Source organism: Antechinus flavipes, chromosome 4, assembly GCF_016432865.1.
Source record: "Antechinus flavipes isolate AdamAnt ecotype Samford, QLD, Australia chromosome 4, AdamAnt_v2, whole genome shotgun sequence".
NCBI lineage: Eukaryota > Metazoa > Chordata > Mammalia > Dasyuromorphia > Dasyuridae > Antechinus > Antechinus flavipes.
This window is the reverse complement of record NC_067401.1, coordinates 76,698,407-76,720,768: the sequence shown is the minus strand read 5'-3', so window position 1 is coordinate 76,720,768 and position 22,362 is coordinate 76,698,407. Positions and strand designations below refer to the sequence as shown.

Sequence of the window (22,362 nt, the reverse complement as noted above, 5' to 3'; positions counted from 1 at the left end):
GGTGTGATAATGCTTTATTAAAGCTTTTATTAAAATTTTTTGTTTGATATTTTTATTAAAGTCCACTGAGAGCTGTACATAAAAGAATATTAGAGCAATGTAACAATCTTTGGACCTAGGAATCTATTTCCTCATATTAATCTAGAAAATATCTAAGGATCCTCTTAAAAAGTCCGTGGTTCTTTGATTTAAGATATCCTATCTTAACTACAAGTCTTTAGTTCTTGTCTTTTGTGTTTTTCATTTAATAAATATGTATTATGTGTCTATTACATATAACACACTGAGCTTAGTAGACACCTGGCATACATATATGAAAAGCATCAAAGGCCCAAGAAGTTTACTATCCAATAAAGATACCCAGACACCAAGACAGAATGTGAAAGAGGCAAAGGAAGAGATTAAGACAACTTACTCTCAGGAAATTTGTGGAGGGGAATTATTATATCACAAGGCAGTATGAGAGAATTTTTCATCATGAAGGAAGCAGTACCTGATCTTGGCTCCAAAGAAAAAGAAAATAGGGCAATTATATAAAAATTACTGGATTTGATATTAGAAAAGACCAAGCTTTGAAGGATGGATCTGCTATTTATCAAATAATCCTTATATAGCAATACATCATTACATTTGATCATCATAATGATGATTATTGGATCATTATAGAAATTATCATCTTCATTTTATAAATAAGAAAATTGAGACTTGGGGAAGTGAAATAAATTTTCTAACATTACAAATGCAGTAAGAGGCAAAGTTAGGTTTTGAAGCTTTATTCTCTTACTAAAAATCCAGTGTTCCCTGTCCTGACTCAGTTCTCTACTGACTTCAGTTTAACCTAACATTGTTAGATTTGAGAAAAATCTTTTTATTTTGAACTTAATCATCATTTCAGTGTTTTCAATATGTTTTTATCAAAACATTTTCATGAACCATAAAAGATTGCATATGAGATTCTCTGATCTGCTTCATCACAATCCAGATTTACTCTATCTCCAAACTGGTTACCTTTCCCTAAGAACAGGAAGTCTAGTATAAAGTGGATGATTCAACTTTGCCAGGAATTGTCATATAAGAAGTTGGCCTGCTGCATGGTTCACTCTCCAGCTAAATGTGTCAAGTGGATTGAGTGCCATCAATCATTAAGTACTTACTATGTACTAGGTACTGTGCTAAATACTGAGGATACAAAAAGAAGTAAAGGACAGTTTTGCCCTTTGCTCTCAATCTAAAGGGGAATAATCTAATCTAGGGCTTCTTTCTTGTTCACTCTTCAATCTGTTCCACCTCCATACTGGATACTTCATATTTTGTTTTCTTATATGAGAGTAAGGACTGTCTTGTTTTGGTATTTTGAGAGCTCGACACATAGTAAGCACTTACATGCTCTATCCATCGCTGTAAAATTGTTATAATTTTAAAAATATATATCATATTTAACTTAGTAACAAAATTAACATTATATTCTTTTCTGAATTATTTTTCTGTGTGTATATATATATATATATATTTCTCTAGGTAGAAATACCTCCTCTGCTCCCAATGTTACTATGTATTTATTTTGTATTTATATATGTTTTCATGTACCTAGCACTTAGCACACAGTACCTGACTCATAAAAGGTACTTAGAGAGATTGGTTCATTAACTTTCCCTTATATATTTGCATATTAGTTCATAATAGTTTCTGTTGACCATTGTTAGGGGACAAAGGAGACTATTAAGAATTAGATAAGTAGGACAACCAGGAGAGAGCTGTTAAGAGAGGCCAAAGGGAAAGGCATTGTAAAGAAATGAGTTTTCAAAAATATGGATTACTGCAGAGAAGTTAAGGAGCATACAGGGAAAAGGCTTATTTAATTTATTAACTAGGCCATTGAGTACTTGTGAACCAGCAGTTTAAACTAAGTGAAAAAGATGGAAACTAGACTGCTTGGGTCTGAAATGATGATAAAGTAGAAGCAATAAGTCTAAGTTTCCTAAAAGTTGAGGAAGAAAGAGGCAATAATTTGATGGAATAACAAGATCAATGAAAAAAAAATTAGTTGAAGGGGGACTTAAGCATGTTTACAGATAGATTGTAAGTAAACAGAGAAAAAATGAACTTGAGAGAATGATCCATAACAAATCAATTTCTCAGAGATAGGAGAAAAAGAATTAAAAAGCTCCTATCTAGGAGTTATATATAGTATGGAGGTGGTTCACCTTGCTTTCTGACACTGGACTCTTTAAGCTGGAAGTTAGAGGTGGACTTTCCTACTTATTATCAATGTAGACTTTAGATAAATCATTCAACCTTTCTGGGCCTCTCTATAAAATTATTTTAAAGCTTAATTGAATCTCTAAATCACATAACAGTCCCTTTAAGCAAGTCACTTTACTCCTTCAGAGCCCTCAGGTTCTTATGTTTAAAATTTATCAGATAAACTCTAGAAGTTCAGTCAACATACTATAAATGACTGATTTGTTTTTAAATCTTTGTGGCTTAGCAGAGTACTTTGCACATAGCAGTCATTCACTAAGTGTTGAATTAAATTCTTGAATTTATAAATGAGTTATTTTAACCCAACATTTCATCAGTCAAATCTTCAGGTGATGCGTGCAGCTCTTCCCCTTCCCCCCCAATTACATGTAAAGATCATTTTAAATATTAAAAAAAAAATTTCCGAGTTCCAGATTCTCTGCTTCCCTCACCTTTCTCCTCCTCATTGAGAATACAAGCAATTTGATATAGGTTATACATGTGATAGTTTTGTTACCAAACTCAGGCTTCTTCCTATCTCTATTTTTCCATAGCCACATTAATATAATGAGGTGATAAATCCTTGGATCCATTCTCCCTGTAAGGCCTGAAGGGTTTTCCCAAGTAGAATGCTTTCAGAAACTTTTGTCATATCATATGATCCAAACTACACATGAATAAGAGTCTCTCGGGATGTTACATTTAAAAGCTGGAACGAACCTTAGAGGTCATCTAGCACATGTTTCTATTTTAGAGAGGAAGCCCTGAGAGTAAACAGCTTGCTGCAAATCACATAAAGAGTATGTGGCAGAGCCAGGATTCAGATTCGGGGCTTTTTCCATACACCATGCTTTCTAAAATATTCCTAAATGGTATCTTTTTGAAGACATCCAATGAGGTAAATCCCATCTTCTAGGACATTCCATTCATTTCAAAATTCACTGTAAATTCTGAACAGTCCCTCGCATTGAAGAGAAATCTGCCTTTCTCCGATGGCTATTGAGCTGCTTTGTGAAGAAAGCAGCAGAATAATTTAATTTCTCCTTCATTTCGAAACACTAAGACATGCTTGGGCTGTAGGGTATATTTCAGGTTGGGCAGTCTCTGGACGTGGGAGGTTGAAACCTAAGACAGGCAGGAAGGGTTTCTCTCCGCTGGGCTCCCGCCCAGAAGGCCTTGCTTCGCAAGGTCAGGCATCTGCAATCGGGACGGCCACTGCAGCCAACACTGAGGGGTGAGAATTCCTTTCTAAGATTCACATTATCACGGGCATATTTATAACCATACGCACTTAGACTTAGTGAAAGCTATTCTCGCCAAATAAAAGCGGGGCATGCGGCCTGACGCACGTGGCACGCGCTTTTCAGGCCTGACTGCCCAAACACTTGGTCCTCGTGCTTCCTCTGGGCGCAGCAGGAATTCGCCAGTCAGGCTACTCAGCCGCTCACTCATGTTTCATCCTCCTAGTTTGACGGGGATCACCCCTCATCCTCCGGATCCAAAAGCCTGGTAAAGGGGGGACCTATTAGGAAATGCAGGATCCACGAGTGAGGTACACTATAGATGAGAGCAAGCGGCCACAAAAAGAAGACCCAAGGACCGGAAGTGGGGCGGGGCGAGAGGAGATGAAAAGACTTGTTGACGGAAATGACACGAGCACCCTTTAAGGCGAGGCGAGGTTAACGCGCATGCGCAGTCGAACGGTGCGCCTTGTGGGTTTCCCTTCTGGCTACCCGGCTGGCTTCTGTGAAGATGCCTCTGGGTCCTAAGAAGAGGTGGTGCGAGGTCTGACCGGAGCTCCCGGTAAGTGTTCGAATGAGAATTCCCAGGTTCGGGAGCTGGAGACGGTAACTGGGCCTTGTCTCGGACGTCCCCTTCCGTGTGGGCTTGCTTATTTTTAACTGATGGCTCATCACCGTTGCCATGGAAGCTCGAGCCCTTGTCCTTTCCCTTTCTTCCTTCTTTATCTTTTCCATTTCTTCCCTTCCCTACTTCCGGGGAGATAAGATTTGGTTGCCGTGATTAATGCGCTACTGGGGGGAGAGGGGGAGGAGAGAGAGAAGAGAGGGGAAGGGGGTGGCCTAGAACGCTCGGTCTCGTGAATGAGCTGAAGAAGGGGCGGTGTTTGGTGAGTTCACGGCCACCATCAATTACAGTCTCATGCCAATAACAAAACTTTCCCATGAGTCTTAGTTTTAATCTTTGCAAACTAATTATCAAAACCGTGCTATACATTTATTTGTATAGCCCTGCGGTGAGGATGAGGACTGATATCTACAAGGGTTTATAAAATAAATACCTTCCCCTTGACAACCCATCATCGTCCCCATTAAGGGCTCTCCTTAAGCCCTGGACACAAAAAAAGACAAAAGTCAGCTCCTGCCCTCGAGGAGTTTACAGTCTTTCCGGCAAACCGTGTCCTGGATAAGTGAAAGCCCTGGCATTGAGGGGTTTGGGAAGGTTTCCTGTAGAAGGTGTGATTTTAATGGAAGCCCAGGAGGTCAGAGCTGCGGCGGGAGAGGCACAGAAAGTGCCCGGGACCTGGAGCAGCTGAGCCCCTGAGCGTTTTCATGTGACTTGCTTGCTGTGACACCGGTAGCTGGGAAGGTGGCGAGGCGGGGATTTAGAAAAGCTAGCTTTTGAAGATCCATCCCAGGCTTGCAAAAGGCTTTCCTCGGGCTCTCTCTCCGACAACCCTGGAAGCAAGTGCCGAGCCAGGTTCTAGCTAGGCTGACCAGACTTCCAAGGCCAGTCTAAGCACTGTATCCCTTAGCTTCACCCAGACTTCCGAGGCCGGCACTTGTTCTTCTCTTTCAAAGAGCCAATTAAGGTGTAGTGAGAGCTGTCCTTGGGCTCAAGCCTCTGACTCCTATTGGCTTGTGTAACTCTGGTCAAGCCACTTAAATTATCTAGGAGAGGCAAGTCCGACTGATTGAGGAGGTCCTGACCTACTTTGCTAACAAGAGTTTTCACATTTAGGAGTTCCTTGTATTGGTGAGATGGCAGATCCAGTCCCTGTTACTTTGTATGCATTATCTCATTTTGACAGAGAATATGATTTATCACATTTGAAAAAAGAAACCGAAGTGCCGAGAGACAAAGCCTTTGAAAATGAAGTTGAATTGATTTCCAAAGGCTCATCCAGTTCTAACATTCCATGAACCTATGTTATATATCATCTTATATAATGCTTTGTGGTATTTTCAGATTTTTTTTTTCTGTTTTGCCTCAACTAAATTGTTTAGTTGATATTGGAAAATATTTAGCAAAATAAAAATACAATAGGTTTTCTGCATCTGCAGAAAGGGCAGATAGATGGGTCAGTGGGTAGAGCACTGGCCCTGGAGTCAAGGGGGCCTGGATTCAAATTTGACTCAGATATTAGCAGTATTACCCGGAACAAGCCACTTAACCCCACTTGCCTCAACACAAATTAAAAAAAAAAAAAAAAAGCTGCTTCACGGATCCTTATTATTTAGAATTTAGTGGTTTTTGTTTCTGTTTGAAATTAACACCATTGTTCTACATATCAAGCCACTAATTAGAAAAGTATGATTCTTTTTATACTTTATATGAAATCTGATCACTTGTTTAAACAATCAAGTAGTACCTTGTCAGATTTAATAGTAAGAGGGGTTGAATAAATGACATGAGCTCTAAGCTTCCTTCTAGCTCGAAGTCTCTGATGTCATATGAGTTGTAGAGATTTAAAAATGTAAATGAGCCAAGGTTTTGCTAAAATTAACAGATGCTAATAGAGGACTGAATTTAGTGAACTTTTCTGTTATTAGTACTTGTGTGACACTTATGTCCTTCAGTTCTTAGTTTTCTCATTTGTAAAATGAATGACAGACTAGATGGCCTCCAAGGTCCTTTTCAATTCTAAATCTAAGATCCTAAGGTTATTCCTACATAATTGTGTTAATAGTGTTCCCAGATGCTAAATTGATTGCTTATGACCCTTACTGACCTTCAGGAGGAATTTGGTTTTGTAATTCCTTTCAATTTTATTCTCATGAAGCCTCACCTTATTGCCTCCACGAACTCACTGATAGTGTAGTGTGTTGCAGCAGGTAAATATTCAGTAATTGTTAGTTGATTTCTGATAAGTACCGTTGGAATACTTGAACACAAGCCCTGACTTTACTGGTTTATTGTAGCTTTTCTCCTTTAAGATATAAGGATAATAATATGGGTTTGTCTTGGAGAAATTAATTTATAAGCAGTAAAACTACAGAAATAAATTATTCTGTATTTTTGAAGATGGATTTTCATTCAGAAATGGAATACTTGAAATATGTGGGGGAGAATTGTTTCTTACTGTGAAATAATGGGTCCTTTTAAAGATTATAGGAAAATTATGAAAAAGAAGAACAAGAGCAGGATTTTGGGTAAATCGCACAATCTCAAGATATTTGTTCTTCTTTTTCTGCCTCTATGACTCTCTCCATTCCAACCCCTCCCCATCACCATGAATTTTCCTAGAACATTGTGTCTGGCTCACTGCTCTAACCCCGTTACTCTCCATCTTTCTTTTATACTTGTCTTTGGGTAGGTTATAGCTCATTAGCAAGCTCCTTTAGTACAGAAGTGGCTAGCACAATATCTTCTGTACTGTGTGGTTGTTCAATCCATTTTCAGTTGTTCTAGATTCTTTGTGACCCTGTTTGGGATTTTTTTTTTTTTTGTCAGAGACTGGACTGGTTTGCCATTTCCTTTTCCAGATGAGGAAACTGAGGCAAACAGGAAATGGGCAAATAGAAGAATCTTCTTGATGGCAGGGATTGTATTCAATCCACTCTACTACCTAGGTGTTTGCATACTGTAGGTGCTTAATAAATGTTTTTTTTTTTTGTTTTAATTGATTTATATGGAAGTCACTTCTGGTTTTTTTCAAGTATTGCTGACATTTCAATTTGGTTTTCAACTAAAGGAAATTCCAGGCACATTGAAGTATATGCTATATTTACTAGTTTTAAAAAATGCTTTTTTAAATGTAGAAAAGTTATAAATCTATGTGCAGATTTTTGTAAATATTCTTCTTCATTTGGAGTAGATATGGATGCTTTCAGTGAAGAACTGATGGGGTTTGTGCAAAAGGATGCTCAAGTAGAAGCCTCAAAAGATCCTGTTCCAGAAATACATTTACCTTGGCTCTCACAGCACATCCAGCGTACTGGTAAGTGGAGCTGACCCTATGGGAATAATATACAGAATATGAAAAACAAATATAGTAATTTGAACTTTCTAATTATATGGATTCTAGATAAATAAGATTTACCATATCATGATGAGTTCTTTATAAATCTTGTTCTTTCACTTGAAGTGGGCCTATTATTCTCAGGGTTCTACAAAAGGATATTTCTGTAGTATAATATATAGGATATATGCTATATAACATATGCAGTTATTTCTGTTACAAATTGAGGGCTAGGGTTATAGCAACCCCATGATTTGGAAAATCCACATAAAATTTTTTGTTGCTCTTTTTGTACCAAAGAAGTCTGGATTTCTCTTTTTCTTTTATGGTGTTTTGGGCACAGACTCTGTGTCATCTGTTGGTCTTCGAGTTGCAAATGAAATTTCAAAATGTTGTCAAAGTTATCCAACTTTTTCTTGTTTTTTCTTTTGTTCTTTGCTATGTACTTTTAACTTTATTTTTCACCCTGTTTCCCTCTCCCTATCCTAATGAAGGTTACAATTAAGTACACACACAGATATACATAGATATTTATAAACATTCATACATATATACATATACTCTCACATACATATATTTAAGACCATACTTTCTGTTTCTCTGAAGGTGGATTCCTTCATAAGTACAAATCAATCAGTTCATTTCCTACACCATAGCAATTTTCCAAGCCACTATCTGAGAGATTGTTTATGAAAGTTTTTGCTTCCAATTTTCTGCATTCCTTCTGTTCTTGACTACATAGTTACACTTCAACAATGCTCTCACTATATAATATAGTTTAAGGTCTCATACTGCAAAATCTGTTTCCTTTATGTTTTTTCCTCCTGGTTTCTTTGAAGTTTCTGACTTTTGTTCTTTCTTATTTTTTTCTAATTCGGTAAGAGAAATTTTTAGTAATTTAATTGGGATGGCATTGAATAAAGAGATTAAATAAGTGAAATGGTCACTTTTTTGTTATATTGGCTTTACCTATCCATGAACAATAAATATTATTTCAATTATTTCTATCTGACTTTATTTGTTTAAAGTGTTTTATATTATATTCATATAGTTACTGTGTCTGTTTTGGCCGGTATGCTCTTAGGTATTTCACTGTCTTACTGGCCTAAAACAATATTGAAAATAACATTTTAGTATAATCCATTTTGTCATTCTTAAGCATGACTTTATATGTTATGGCTTATTTTCTTGTAAGCAAGATAAATTGGAATTACTATTTTAAAAAAAAGTGAAGAAGAATTGTTGTGCTATAAGCTAAATACACCTGTTGAATTATGTATACTCATATGTAAAGTATGGGCTAGCTCCCTGGAGGGCTTCAGAGTCAGGATAAATCAAAGTTCTTGGTCTTTAGGGGAAGAAGTGAAGGAGGCAGTTAAGTTGCCATGAGGTTTGTCAAAGATTTATCTTGGATTCTAGAGTCCAGAGTCACTTACCTCTCTCCTCCTGGTCCTGCTGCCAAGTGATGCTGGCCTCTCTCCCCCACACTCCCTCCAATCCTTGCCTATCATTACCTTAACACCAAACATTCAGCAAGCACCAATGGTGAGGAGAGCCATTATCCAAATATATGCTAATAGAGGCATTATCTCATAGCGAATAGGTAATTAGCCTTAAGTGATTGGTTGTCTGATTCAAACACACCCTTTTGGAGTTTTGGTCCTCTACACTCATAGAAGTTCTAGGAAGAAAAATTAAAAAAAAAAAAAAACTTTGATTCTTTGATTTTTCTCTCTGAAGTCTCTGAAAATTATGCATCCATAATTACAAATTGAAAATGCTCTATTGTAGTCCATTAAAGTAATTTGCATTACTGTCTTTTCCATAAGGTAGAATAGTAGTCTACGATAAAAGCTAAATTTGTTACATTTTTATATTAATTAAAAAATTAGTTGTGATTGGCACCCAAGTCAATCTACCCAATTCTACACACACTCACATGACTTCTTCTTCTTCTTCTTCTTTTTTTTAATTCAGAGTTCTCTTAAGAAATATTGTCAGGCTATCCATTTGCCCAACTCTTATTAAGAGCAGATGGCAAAGAACAAATTATTAAATGTCTATTAGTAATTACTCAAACTTGAAGTTATTCTTTATGTCCTACACAAAATAGGTTCTCAGACTATTGATTAAATGAAAATAAAAATAGTGGAAAGAGTTGGCAACATTTCATCAGAAACTTTAAAAGTCAAACAGGATTTTACATTTCGCCTTTTAGCAAAAGCACTTGTTCTGCCTTCTGTGAATTAAAAAAAAATTTTTTTTGATAACTGTATTTCAATATAACTGGATTTTTTTTTGTACTCCTGTATATTTTGTGTATTTAAAAACATTCTAAGAAAGGAATTTTAAAATTTCATCAGACTGCCAAAGAGTTCCAACACACAAAAGAACTCATGTCTTAGAGGCAATAGAAAGCCATTGGAGTTGGAAGAGAGATCTGTGTTTAAGGCCTACCAGTTAAGTTGCTGTATGCAAGTGGGATTGAAGAGACTTGAAGTATACAGCTATTGAAGGTAGTATAGGAAAGAGTTGATGAGGAATTGAACCAGAGTGGTAGCTGGTTAAGTTTACTGCGAGAGGGTCAGATGTGGTAAATGTTGTGGACATAGAGACAGCAACTGATTGGCTATGTGAGGTGAAAGAGAGTGGGAAAACTTAACACCGTACATCAAGATAAGGTCAAAATGGGTTCATGACCTAGGCATAAAGAATGAGATTATAAATAAATTGGAAGAGCATAGGATAGTTTACCTATCAGACCTGTGGAAGAGGGAGGAATTTATGACCAAAGAAGAACTAGAGATCACTATTGACCACAAAATAGAAAATTTTGATTATATCAAATTGAAAAGTTTTTGTACAAACAAAACAAATGCAGATAAGATTAGAAGGGAAATAATAAACTGGAAAACATTTTTACAATCAAAGGTTCTGATAAAGGCCTCATTCCCAAAATATATAGAGAATTGACTCTAATTTATAAGAAATCAAACCATTCTCCAATTGATAAATGGTCAAAGGATATGAACAGACAATTCTCAGACGAAGAAATTGAAACTATTTATAGACATATGAAAATATGCTCCAAATCATTATTAATCAGAGAAATGCAAATTAAGACAACTCTGAGCTACCACTACACACTTGTCAGATTGGCTAGAATGACAGGGAAAGATAATGTGGAATGTTGGAGGGGATGTGGGAAAACAGGGACACTGATATATTGTTGGTGGAGTTGTGAACACATCCAGCCATTCTGGAGAGCAATTTGGAGCTCAAAAAGTTATCAAACTGTGTATACCCTTTGATCCAGCAGTGTTTCTACTGGGCTTATATCCCAAAGAGATACTAAAGAAGGGAAAGGGACCTGTATGTGCTAAAATGTTTGTGGCAGCCCTGTTTGTAGTGGCTAGAAGCTGGAAAATGAAAGGATGCCCATCAATTGGAGAATGGTTGAGGTAAATTGTGGTATATGAATGTTATGGAATATTATTGTTCTGTAAGGAATGACCAGCAGGATGAATACAGAGAGGACTGGCGAGACTTACATGAACTGATGCTAAGTGAAATGAGCAGAACCAGGAGATCATTATATACCTCAACAACGATACTGTTTGAGGATGTATTCTGGATCTCTTCGATAAAGAGAGCTAATTCAGTTTCAATTGATCAAAGATGGACAGAAGCAGCTACACCCAGAGAAAGAACACTGGGAAATGAATATAAATTGCTTGCATTTTTGTTTTTCTTCCCGGGTTATTTATACCTTCTAAATCCAATTCTCCCTGTGCAACAAGAAAACTGTTCGGTTCTGCACACATATATTGTATCTAGGATATACTGTAGCCTATTCAACATGTAAAGGACTGCTTGCCATCTGGGGGAGGGGGTGGAGGGAGGGAGGGGAAACATCGGAACAGAAGTGAATGCAAGGGATAATGATGTAAAAAATTACCCTGGCATGGGTTCTGTCAATAAAAAGTTATTTAAAAAAAAAAAGAAAGAAAGAAAGTGGGAAATTAAGAATAATTGTTAAAGTCACACAGCCTTAAAGGGATGATTTGACCACAGAACTAATTGATGGAAGAAGCAATGATATAGCACAAGTAATATCATTATAGCCTTACGGATCACCTGGCCAGGTAGAACATATAAACATTTTCCTGAAAGCTATAAAGAAGATAGAGTGGTGGTAGAGGATTTCACATCTCTGAATAGCTACTAGAAAAATTAGAATATCTATTAAATTGCCTATTCTTTTCCAAAAAGTGGGAGAAACAACAAAGAGAATCGATACTCTGGGCCTAATTCTAAACACCCACTAGTTGCAAATGTGGAAGTGACACAGGAAGAATATGCTGCATCTCAGGGTTCATTATAGTTAAGGAAAAGAATACCAAAGTAGGTACATGCTCCAGACTTTAGGAAAATAGAGTTTAAAAATCTAGAGCATGATAGATGTAATTTCATTGTCTAGGATTCTAAAAATAAAAAATGGCCTAGAAGAAATGAGAAGCACTGGAAGACTGTCAGGTCTTAGTAGTGTTGATTTTTGGGTTTAGAGGTTAAAACAGTTGACTGTTGAAGTCCCCTATACCTCTCAAGTTATGTGATTTTTATTACTCCCCAAATTAAATTCTGACAATAAAATCTCCAAAATATTCAGAGATTCTGATGTGGAAGAAAAGGAAGACACATCTAAAATGACATATTTAAATGTATAGGGTGCTGAGCTCAAAATTTAAAAATACATCTTTAAAAATTCAAGGAAATTAAGATATAAGAGGTTGACGGGTTTTTTTTAGGAATATATCATATACATTGTTGGTGGAATTGTGAACACATCCAGCCATTCTGGAGAGCAATTTGGAACTATGTTCAAAAAGTTATCAAACTGTGCATACCCTTTGATCCAGCAGTGTTTCTACTGGGCTTATACCCCAAAGAGATACTAAAGAAAGGAAAGGGACCTGTATGTGCCAAAATGTTTGTGGCAGCCTTGTTTGTAGTGGCTAGAAGCTGGAAAATGAAAGGATGTCCATCAATTGGAAAATGGTTGAGTAAATTGTGGTATATGAATGTTATGGAATATTATTGTTCTGTAAGGAATGACCAGCAGGATGAATACAGAGAGGACTGGCAAGACTTACATGAACTGATGCTGAGTGAAATGAGCAGAACCAGGAGATCATTATATACCTCAACAACGATACTGTTTGAGGATGTATTCTGATGGAAGTGGATCTCTTCGATAAAGAGAGCCTTAATTGATCAAAGATGGACAGAAGCAGCTACACCCAGAGAAAGAACACTGGGAAATGAATATAAACTGCTTGCATTTATGTTTTTCCTCCCGGGTTATTTATACCTTCTGAATCCAATTCTCCCTGTGCAACAAGAAAACTGTTCGGTTCTGCACACATATATTGTATCTAGGATATACTGTAACCCATTCAACATGTAAAGGACTGCTTGCCATCTGGGGGAAGGGGTGGAGGGAGGGAGGGGAAAAATCGGAACAGAAGTGAATGCAAGGGATAATGCTGTAAAAAATTACCCTGGCATGTGTTCTATCAATAAAAAGTTATTAAAAAAAAGGAATATATCATAAATGTCAAGAATTCAGGCAATGCTGATAATGAAGACTTAAAATTTCTGTCTTAGGCAAACTGAATAAGGCAGGAATAGGCCTAATGCTTAGTACAGATGGTGTTAATGCTAAAAAATGACCTAGAGAGCAGAAGAATTCAGTTATTTTGCTTCTACTTTTACCCTGAAGGAGAATGATCTTCAGAATGAAAAGAATAGGGGAAATGTGATTAAGACTATGTACCTAGCAAAGGATCATAGATCAAAGAATATAAATAAGATTTGCAGAATCACAGGATTTTTGATTTTGGAAGGGCCTCAGTATTCATCTAGATCAACCCATACCTAAAAAAGAATCCCTAGAAAGAACATGCTTGAAAAAGGGACTTCCTGCCTCTTCTGGAAAATATCTGATGAGGTAAAAGCCCTTCCCTTTTGGGACAGCACATTCCACATCTGGAAGTTTTTTTTGACAACAACCCTGAATTTGACTCTTAGTATCTTTTGCGTCTTGCTCCTAATCCTGTTTTCTGGTAACCATGAAATAAGTCTGACCCCTCTTCCACCTTAGAATCCTTCAACACTTGGAAAGAGTTGTCCTGTTCCCCCAGGTTTCTCTTTTTTAGTCTAAACACCCCTAGTTTCAGTGCCTTTTTAGGAAATGAATCCTGTTCACCCCCTTTGTGCTCTCTAGCTTGTCAGTGTCTTTGTAAACTATATGGTGATGATGGGGTGAATAAGACCCTAGCAAAAGACCAGGTTCCTGTTACTTGAAGGACCAAAGGGAGAGGCATTGGCAGAAGAGGGCATTTATTGAATTATTTATTGTGAATTTCTACAGTTGCTATTTGCAATCCAAGCTACTTTCTGTGGCAAGAAAGAAGAAGTAATAAGAGGATTCAACTCCTTTCCCCTCAATACACATTATGCCTTTACTATATAAGGTCCTCTCGTCCCCCTTGTTAACTGTGAGTTCTTTGGGAACTTTGCCTGCTCACTAAGCATCAAAATGGTTGGTTCATTGGGAACTTTGCCAGCATTATGGCAGCTAAGTTCATTAGAAACAACCTGTGTCTTTCCCTTGTTAATTGCTTTCTCCTTTTTGGAACCAGCCAACCAGTGGTATAATAAAAAAATCTTTGCCTCTTGATTTGAAGATGAGGTAAGTCTACAAATTCTTTTGAGATATCTTAAGACACCAACTGGAATCCCAATATTTTTTGGATTCAGCCCCTGTACCCCATCATTGACCAAAATTAAACATAATGTTCTAGATGTCATCTCACTGGGACCCAGTGCAGAAGAACTATTAATTTTTCTGATTAAGATTTCCAAATATTTTAGTAGTAATACTGTAAGTTAAACCTTTGATTGCCATATCTTACTGCTAATTCATCTTGATCTTAGAGTCTATTAAAATCCCTAAATGTTTTTAGGACCATTTTACCTTCCCACCCTTAACTCAACTCAAATGAAAAAATTTTTTTTAATTTTACATTTTTTTTACATTTTGCATTTTTACATTTTACAATTATGCCTATTCATTTTCATCTTAGTAGTGCCCACAATGCCTCAGGATACAGTAGATTGCTTCTTTTTGGAGAATTTCAGGCAGAAAGCTAGATAACTGGGATAACCTGTTGCTAATGCCTCAGGATACAGTAGACTGCTTCTTTTTGGAAAGTTTCAGGCAGAAAGCTGGATAACAGGGATAACCTGTTGCTGAGGATGTTTTTAAAAATTGGCTATAGCTACATGACCCAGGAGGTTCCTTCCCATTTTGAGATTTTCTGACTGTAAAATAGGCCTCAGTAACTGATTTTGACAAGGACTTAAAGTACCTTACATACTGTACTGGTATACACTTCCTAACAACATTATTTGAAGCAAGTATATTATTGTCTCCCAAAGCACACGAGGTTCTTACTGGAAGTCTGAAGAGTCAATTTTATGCCCACCCCAGAGAATTAACAGTATGATTTTGTACAAGTCATTTCGCCACCTTGTGAAGCTCAATTTCCTTATTTGTAAAATGGGATAAGGGATAGGACAATATCATTTAAGGCCTAACTTTCTTTGATTTTCTAGTTGTATCATAAGACCACAGTGTTATAAATGGACAACTGGTTGAATTATGTTATACCACTATTTCCAGACAAAGAGGTGTAACTGTCTTGGTCAAGACAACCTTATGCCAGGAATAGCTATACTGGCAAATTTAGTTATTCCATGTGCTCTGTGGTGACTGTTGGCTTAATTTTATTTTTTAAAGGGAGTCATGTCCAGAAGGGGACAAATTTTGCTCAGACTACAAGTATTTGTTTAAATTTCATACAAGAAGCCCTGCTAAAGCACCAGTGGCAGCGAGCCTCAGAGTTCCTGCAGTGTTATCTCCAGACTTTGGAGGACATTAACAGCCAGAAACGGCAGATGGCCCCAGAGGTAAGTGAGCTTATAATGGGAAGGAGAGTATATTTTAACATATTTAACATGTATTGGTTGGTGGAAGAAGGGAATAATTTGGAAGGCTTTGCAAGGATCAGTGTTGAAAAATTACCCATGCATATGTTTTGTAAATAAAAAGCTTTAATAAAATAAAAAAACAATTAAAATTAAAAAAGTGATGGGAATGAGAGGGAGCCCTTCATCTTCATGCTTGATGATGGACTCAAGATTTTTAATCAAGATGTCTTTGTTACATTTTTAAGAGTATTTTAAGTAGAAGTAGCTTCAGCTGAAGGTTGTGTACATGCATTAGGAGAAGATTTATTTATATTCCTAATGAAGTGGAATTTAAGAAGTGATAAGATGGTTTGAATGCATAATTTTAAAATACATATTTTTTCATTTTATTATAGCTTTTTATTGGCAAAACATATGCATAGGTAATTTGTCAACATTGACCCTAGCAAAAACTTCTGTTCCAAGGTAGACCAATACATGGCAGGTAGACCAATACATGTTAAATATGTTAAAATATATATTAAATACAATATATGTGTACATATTTATACAGTTATCTTGCTACACAAGAAAAAACGGATTTAGAAAGAAGGTAAAAATAACCTGAGAAGAAAAACAAAAATGCAAGTAAATAAGAGAAAGAGTAGAAATGCTATGTTGTGGTCCACACTCATTTCCCATAGTTCTTTCACTGGGTATAGCTGGTTCTGTTCATTACTGACCAATTGGAACTGATTTGGAATCTCTCATTGTTGAAGAGGATCACATCCATCAGAATACATCCTCATACAGTATTGTTGTTGAAGTGTATAATGATCTCCTGATTCTGCTCATTTCACTCAGCATCAGTTCATGTAAGTCTCTCCCAGCCTCTCTGTATTCATCCTGATGGTCATTTCTTATAGAATAATAATATTCCATAACATTCATATACCACAATTTACTTAGCCATTCTCCAGTTGATGGGCATCCACTCAGTTTCCAGTTTCTAGCCACTACAAAAAGGGCTGCCACAAACATCTTTGCACATGTGGGTTCTTTTCCCTTCTTTAATATCTCTTTGGGATATAAGCCCAATAGTAACACTGTTGGATCAAAGGATATGCACAGTTTGATAACTTTTTGAGCATAGTTCCAAATGACTCTCCAGAATGGTTGGGTCCATTCAGAACTACACCAAGAATGCATCAGTGTCCCAGTTTTCCAGCATCTCCTCCAATATTCGTCATTATCTTTTCTTGTCATCTTAGCTAATCTGACAGATGTGTAGTGGTATCTCAGGGTTGTCGCAATAATTTTAAAATATGCAAATCATCACGATTATGCTTCATTTGATTTCATAGGTTTCTGCTTCTTTTGGCTAAAGCTAATAAATCATCTATTTCTTTATTTGCAAGATGAATCTATGTCACATTGAGCAAATTACTTCACCTCATTGGGCTGTGATTTCCTTATCTCTTAAAATGCATTTGGACTAGAAAATCTCTAAGAGTTAGAGCTAAAACTTTTTGATTCTATGGTTCTGCCTTCCACAAATGAAATAAACATTAGTTTCCAAATTATGAAGAATGAGTATTTAGATTACATCAAGCAAAAGAATATATAAGGAAACATAGTGGGATTATTCTTGACTCTTTCCTTTTCCTTTACTTTTGTCCAATCAGTTGTCCAGTCTTGCTAACCCTATTTCCTCAACACTTCTCAAATCTTATTCTCCATCTTTATATTCCCCTTCCCCCCAATTCAGACCCTCATCTCCTCTTAGTTGCCCTAGCCCATTGCAATTCCTAACTGGTTTCCAACCTTTTTTTTTTTTTTCTTTCTAGTCTATTCTCCACATAATTACCAAAATGTTCTTTCTAAAGTACAAATCTGACTCTGTTGCCTCCTTCTTGGAAACATAATTGGCTCCCTCTTTCAGCCAAAATGAAAACCCAAAACTCTTCAGAATGACATTTACAGCCCCTATAATTTGACTACAGTTTGATTTTCTAGGCTTATTATATTGCATATCATTCCCTCTTTGACCTTTTTATTTCATCTAAACTGATGTCCAGGTGTAGACATTCCATTTTCTGTCTGTGTGCCAAGCTGTCATCTCTGGCTGGAAGGCACTTCTTCCTCACTTCAATCCTATCTTCCTTTAAGGTTCAGCTAATGTGCCATTTCTTTTGGGAAGCCTTTCCTGATCCCAAGATTTGTAATCGCTCAGCCTTTCCTCATACTATCCACCATATATGTACACTTATCTATCCTGCATTAGAAGGTAAGCTTTTTGAAGACAGGGATTGTTTCTCCTTTTGTCTTTGTACCAGGATAGTTCCTTATAGACAATAGGTATTTATAAAATGCTTAGTATATTAGGTTGGATTTTGAGAGAGAAAGAGACAGAGACAGAGGGACAGAGAAAGAAAGAATGTTTATTAAGTGCTTACTATTTTCAGAGTGCTGTGATAAGTCCTAGAGATACAAATAAGAAATCAAGACAGTCCATGTTCTCATGGAGAGAAAATAGCTTATAAAGAGGTTTCAGCTGAGAGTCGGATATAAAGATCTACAGTCCTTAGGTGCAGAGGCAAAACAGATGATAATGAATTTAAATTCGTAATAAAATTGATTTAAATTTGAGCAAGTTGTAGCTTAACATAAGAAAAAATTGCTCCTAATTAGAATTCTCAGAAAACAAGATGGATTGTCATAATGAGCTGAGTTGCCAGAGAGCAAATAAGGACTGAGTGACCACTTGTTATGCCCTGGGGAAGAGCTCAGAATAGATCCCAAGTCGATGTTTTTTCTTGATTAGTGATTTAAATAAAAATTCAAATAAATCTTCCTTAAAGAGAACATTATGTAATTAAATCAGAGGAGGAAAAGGGAAAAAAAGCAAAAAAAAAAAAAAAACCAAGCCCACTGGAAAGAAGAACTCTTAATCCCAAATGTTGGTAGCAAGAGAATAATACAAGATTAGGTTTAAATAAGTAGAAGGATAGTTTTACAATACCTTTTGCTGATAACTCTAAATATAGTTTATTTTTTATTTTCTATATGCCACAACCACTCTACATAAAATTACTGATTTCAGTTTTTTGGTAGTTTATATTTTATAAAATTTTAATAAAATTTGTAAAATTAATAAATAATGGAATTTAATAATAGTTTTTTTCAGATAGAAATCAAAACTGGAAGAAATTTAACATTTTGGTTCTTATTTTTCTCTTTACATAACATTAATTTGACAGATCATTTGGAAACTGGGCAGTACAATTTTATATAATCATCCTAAGAGTAACGTTGAAACCTTCAGTGCCTTTGCTGACCGGATGAAAAATATTGGTGTCCAAAATTATTTAAAGGTAAGGAAGGACTTACATTATAAAATCATAGATTTAAAATGATAAAGGAGCTTAGAAGCCAGTGAATACTACAGATGAGGAAACTGAGGCTCTCAGAGAAGAGATGGAATGACTTGACCAAGATTACAAAACTAGTAAACAGAATTTGAATCCAGGTCTTTCTGGCTTTCAAGTTCAGTATTTTACCCACTATACCATGCTGATAATTGAGTGGTGGAGAATTAATATCCCAGTGGTTTTGATGACCACATATTTTAAAATCAGCCAGAGTCAGGAATTTAGGTTAGGGGAAAATCGTCGATCTTTATTCTTAGTGAAGGTGAAGAAGGATCGGAGGTGAAAGAGGATCAGAGGTGAAGGGAGGGGTTGCGATAGCAATGTGAGCAGCAATGTGAGTGTCAAGAAGCCAGTCAGCAGTTTCTCTTTCTGCTTCCTTCTCTGCCCCCCCCCCCCCACCCCCGCCTCCACCCACCAAAATCGTCATTTCCTATACAACACATCAGGGCTTGCACAAAGAGTGGGCAGGGGCCATTCTTTCTCCAAGCATATATATTAATAGAGTATGGTCCAATTACTATTTAGCCTCACATGTTTGGGACCTCAGTGCATCAACTTGAGCCTCAGCCTATTACATCTCCTGCTTTCTTTTGTTTTAGAACATAGAACATGTCATGCCATTCCTGACTCCTCAGGGAGGTTAGAGCCCCCAAGGGGAGGTGATCACACCCTCCCTGACTTCTCAGGAAGGGAGGTGAAAGCACCAAAAAGGAGGTGATCACGGCCCCTCTGACTTCTCAGGAAGGGAGGTGAAAGCACTAAAAAGGAGATAATCACGCCCTCCCTGACATCTCAGGAAGGGAGGTGAAAAGCACCAAAGGGAAGTGGGGGTTGCTAACGGGTTTCTGGGATAAAGGGTCTTATTATGCACAAACCCATCAGCATGGGAGGTATTACACAAGCACACAGCAATAATGCAGAGGCTATTAGTGATGACTCTCCCCACAGTCAGTGCAGGCTTGATGTGGTGTAACAAACATGAATTGTACACACAAGTAATGGTATAACAAACAATATAAGTCAACATGGTGTTGTAAGAGATTGCCAGAAGTCCTAGAAGGAGGGTTTGTAAACAGCAGTCACACATACACCTTCTTCAGCAGCCAAGAGATAATTAAAAACCAATCTATTGTCCATTGCTTCACATATCAGGGAATCCAATGATCCCCCCAAGTTTTTGAAGTCCTGCAAAAGTCTTTTTATATGTTAGGGAATCCAATGATTCCAGCAGATTTTGAAGTCCTGTAAGAGTCTTATCATTTCTCAGAAAATCCAATGATTCCTGAGGGCTTTCAAGTCTTATGTTTCAAAGAATCCAATGATTCCTGAGGGTTTTCAAATCCTACAACAATCTTAATGTCTCAGAGAATCCAATGATTTTTGAGGGTTTTCAAGTCCTACAACAATCTTATCATGTCTCAGAGAATCCAATGATTCCTGAGGGTATTGAAGTCCAACAATTTTCTATGTCCATGAGTCAAACCACCCGATATTTCTTGGGTCTTCTTCATTTCAAGGGTCTGCTTCGTCTCTCTGCAATGGACAAGGCGAATACGGCTCGTTGGCACCCATCTGATTCCTTCTCCACCTGTAGAGATACAAGCAAACCCTCTCCCCCAAGCAGTTAACTTATCTAATTCCCTTCTATTTACCATTTTCTGGATCTCTCCACATCATGTGGCGATTATCTAAAGATAGTGGAGCTGTTTGCACTGGACACTGCCCTGTTGAGTTAAAAGGCCTGTAACCTCCCCACCTGTAATTCTGATTGCTTTTCTGTTGGTTGATGACATCAGAGTACTGAATTTCTAAAGACTCTCTGGGTGTAACCTCAATCACTATCATGCCCCACCTATCTTTTGATTGATACCTTGGAGCTGGGCCCTGTCTCTCATTTCTCTGGGTCAATCTCCATTCAGAGGCCCAGTAAAAGCCTCGGTTACATTTTGGACATGGGGTTTTGGGTTTTATTCTCTCACCCTGTCTTCTCATTCTATCTCCATATCTACAATGAGCTTCAAATGTCCAACTTTTCCACACTGAAATCATCTCCGAGTTTCTCTAGAATTCCTTTGCCAAGAAGGACCCTATCTCCCCATGTTTGGATTTTGGGAAGTCTGCATCATAGCCTGGCTATAAAAGGCATTTGTGCCCATTGTGGCACAGCGTCTTATGATCTCCTCTAAAGGAGCATCCTTGCGCAGTCCCACTATAATTCTTCTGCAAACCTTAGCAAGTTGCCTTATCAAAATGTCTGTTACTGCATTTTCCCCATTTGTTCTTGTGATAGCTGTCTGCAAACATCCCACAAAATCAGCAAAGTGTACATTTGGCCCTTGTGTTATTTTTGTGAAGCCCCCACCCTTGTCATCTTTATTGTGGAGAGAAGCCCACACTTTGATAGCATTAGCAGCAATTTGTTCATATGCTGGTATGGAATAATTAATCTGTACTGTGACGTCTGCATAAGAACTTACACCTGTTAGTAGGTCACAGGTGATTGCAGCATGAACTCCACTTCAACTATTTTGTTGGGATTGTATCCTACAGAGCTCACTATATTCAGAAAGCCACAACTAGTTTTGTCCAGGTTCTAAGCATATCCTTGCTATAGATTTCCAGTCATTAGGGATCAAGATTTCAAAAGCCAAATTCTGTAATAACATCTTAACATAAGCTGATGTAGCCCCATAAAGAGTGCACGCCTTTTTCAGGTCTTTGAGGATTTCTATATCAAAAGGAGCGTATCTTCTACTTTCTTGACCTGAAGAATTAAACTGTTGAATTACAGGAAAAATCTGGTGTTGAAATTCCAATATATTTCTTCCTTCCGCCTTGTCCTTAATTAGTCTCTTTCGCAATTTAGTCATAGGTGCAGCTGATGCTGGGGGGGGAGGTACTGGTGCTGTCACTACCCCCCTCTCCCCCCCTTCCCCCCACTACCCTTCCTCTCTCCATTCCAGAGGATGGAGTTGATGGAGGAGATGCAATTACCTGCTCCTTAGGTGGGGCTGAAGCTGCCTCAGATTCACCACACCCTTGACCCTCACTTAAGTCTCCCTGCCCTGTGGGGATATGGTTATTAATCTGTTCATTATCTTCCTCCCTTATCTCAGGCTTCCCCATTTGGTTATTCCTAGAGCTTTTTTCCTTTCTTCTATAATTTATCTTTCTTAAGGCCAACTGTATTATATTGTATAAATAGAATGCTGATGGAAATTGAATGAGGACCGTTTTCATTGTAATATGCGGAGAGCTGTTGCCCAATTAATGTCCAATTATCTGGAGAGATTTGCTTTTCCTCTAAGAACCAAGGGGAGGTGCGTTTTAATGTACCCAGAAATCTAGCTGTCTATTCCCAAGTTATAAATAGCCCTTGTCCTTCTATCAGCTTAAACCTGCTTTCTATAGCACCACTCCTGGGTGGGGGATGGAGAATCTTTAGCTAGCATCTGT

The 22,362-nt window shown here is 37.3% G+C and overlaps 1 protein-coding gene across 2 annotated transcripts in view; it reads left to right on the top strand.

The window, feature by feature from the left end:
- The first annotated feature begins 3,928 nt into the window (after positions 1-3,928).
- TAF1A (TATA-box binding protein associated factor, RNA polymerase I subunit A) overlaps positions 3,929-22,362 on the top strand; it is a 37,776-nt gene continuing 19,342 nt past the window's right edge. The window contains exons 1-4 of one of the 2 annotated variants that reach the window (XM_051993350.1): positions 3,929-4,044; positions 7,298-7,420; positions 15,306-15,475; positions 18,736-18,849. In XM_051993350.1, coding sequence (XP_051849310.1) covers positions 7,300-7,420; positions 15,306-15,475; positions 18,736-18,849 — 405 coding nt within the window. In that variant the 5' untranslated portion in view covers positions 3,929-4,044; positions 7,298-7,299. The remainder of the gene's footprint in view (positions 4,045-7,297; positions 7,421-15,305; positions 15,476-18,735; positions 18,850-22,362) is intronic. The other variant, XM_051993352.1, reaches the window with a different exon arrangement.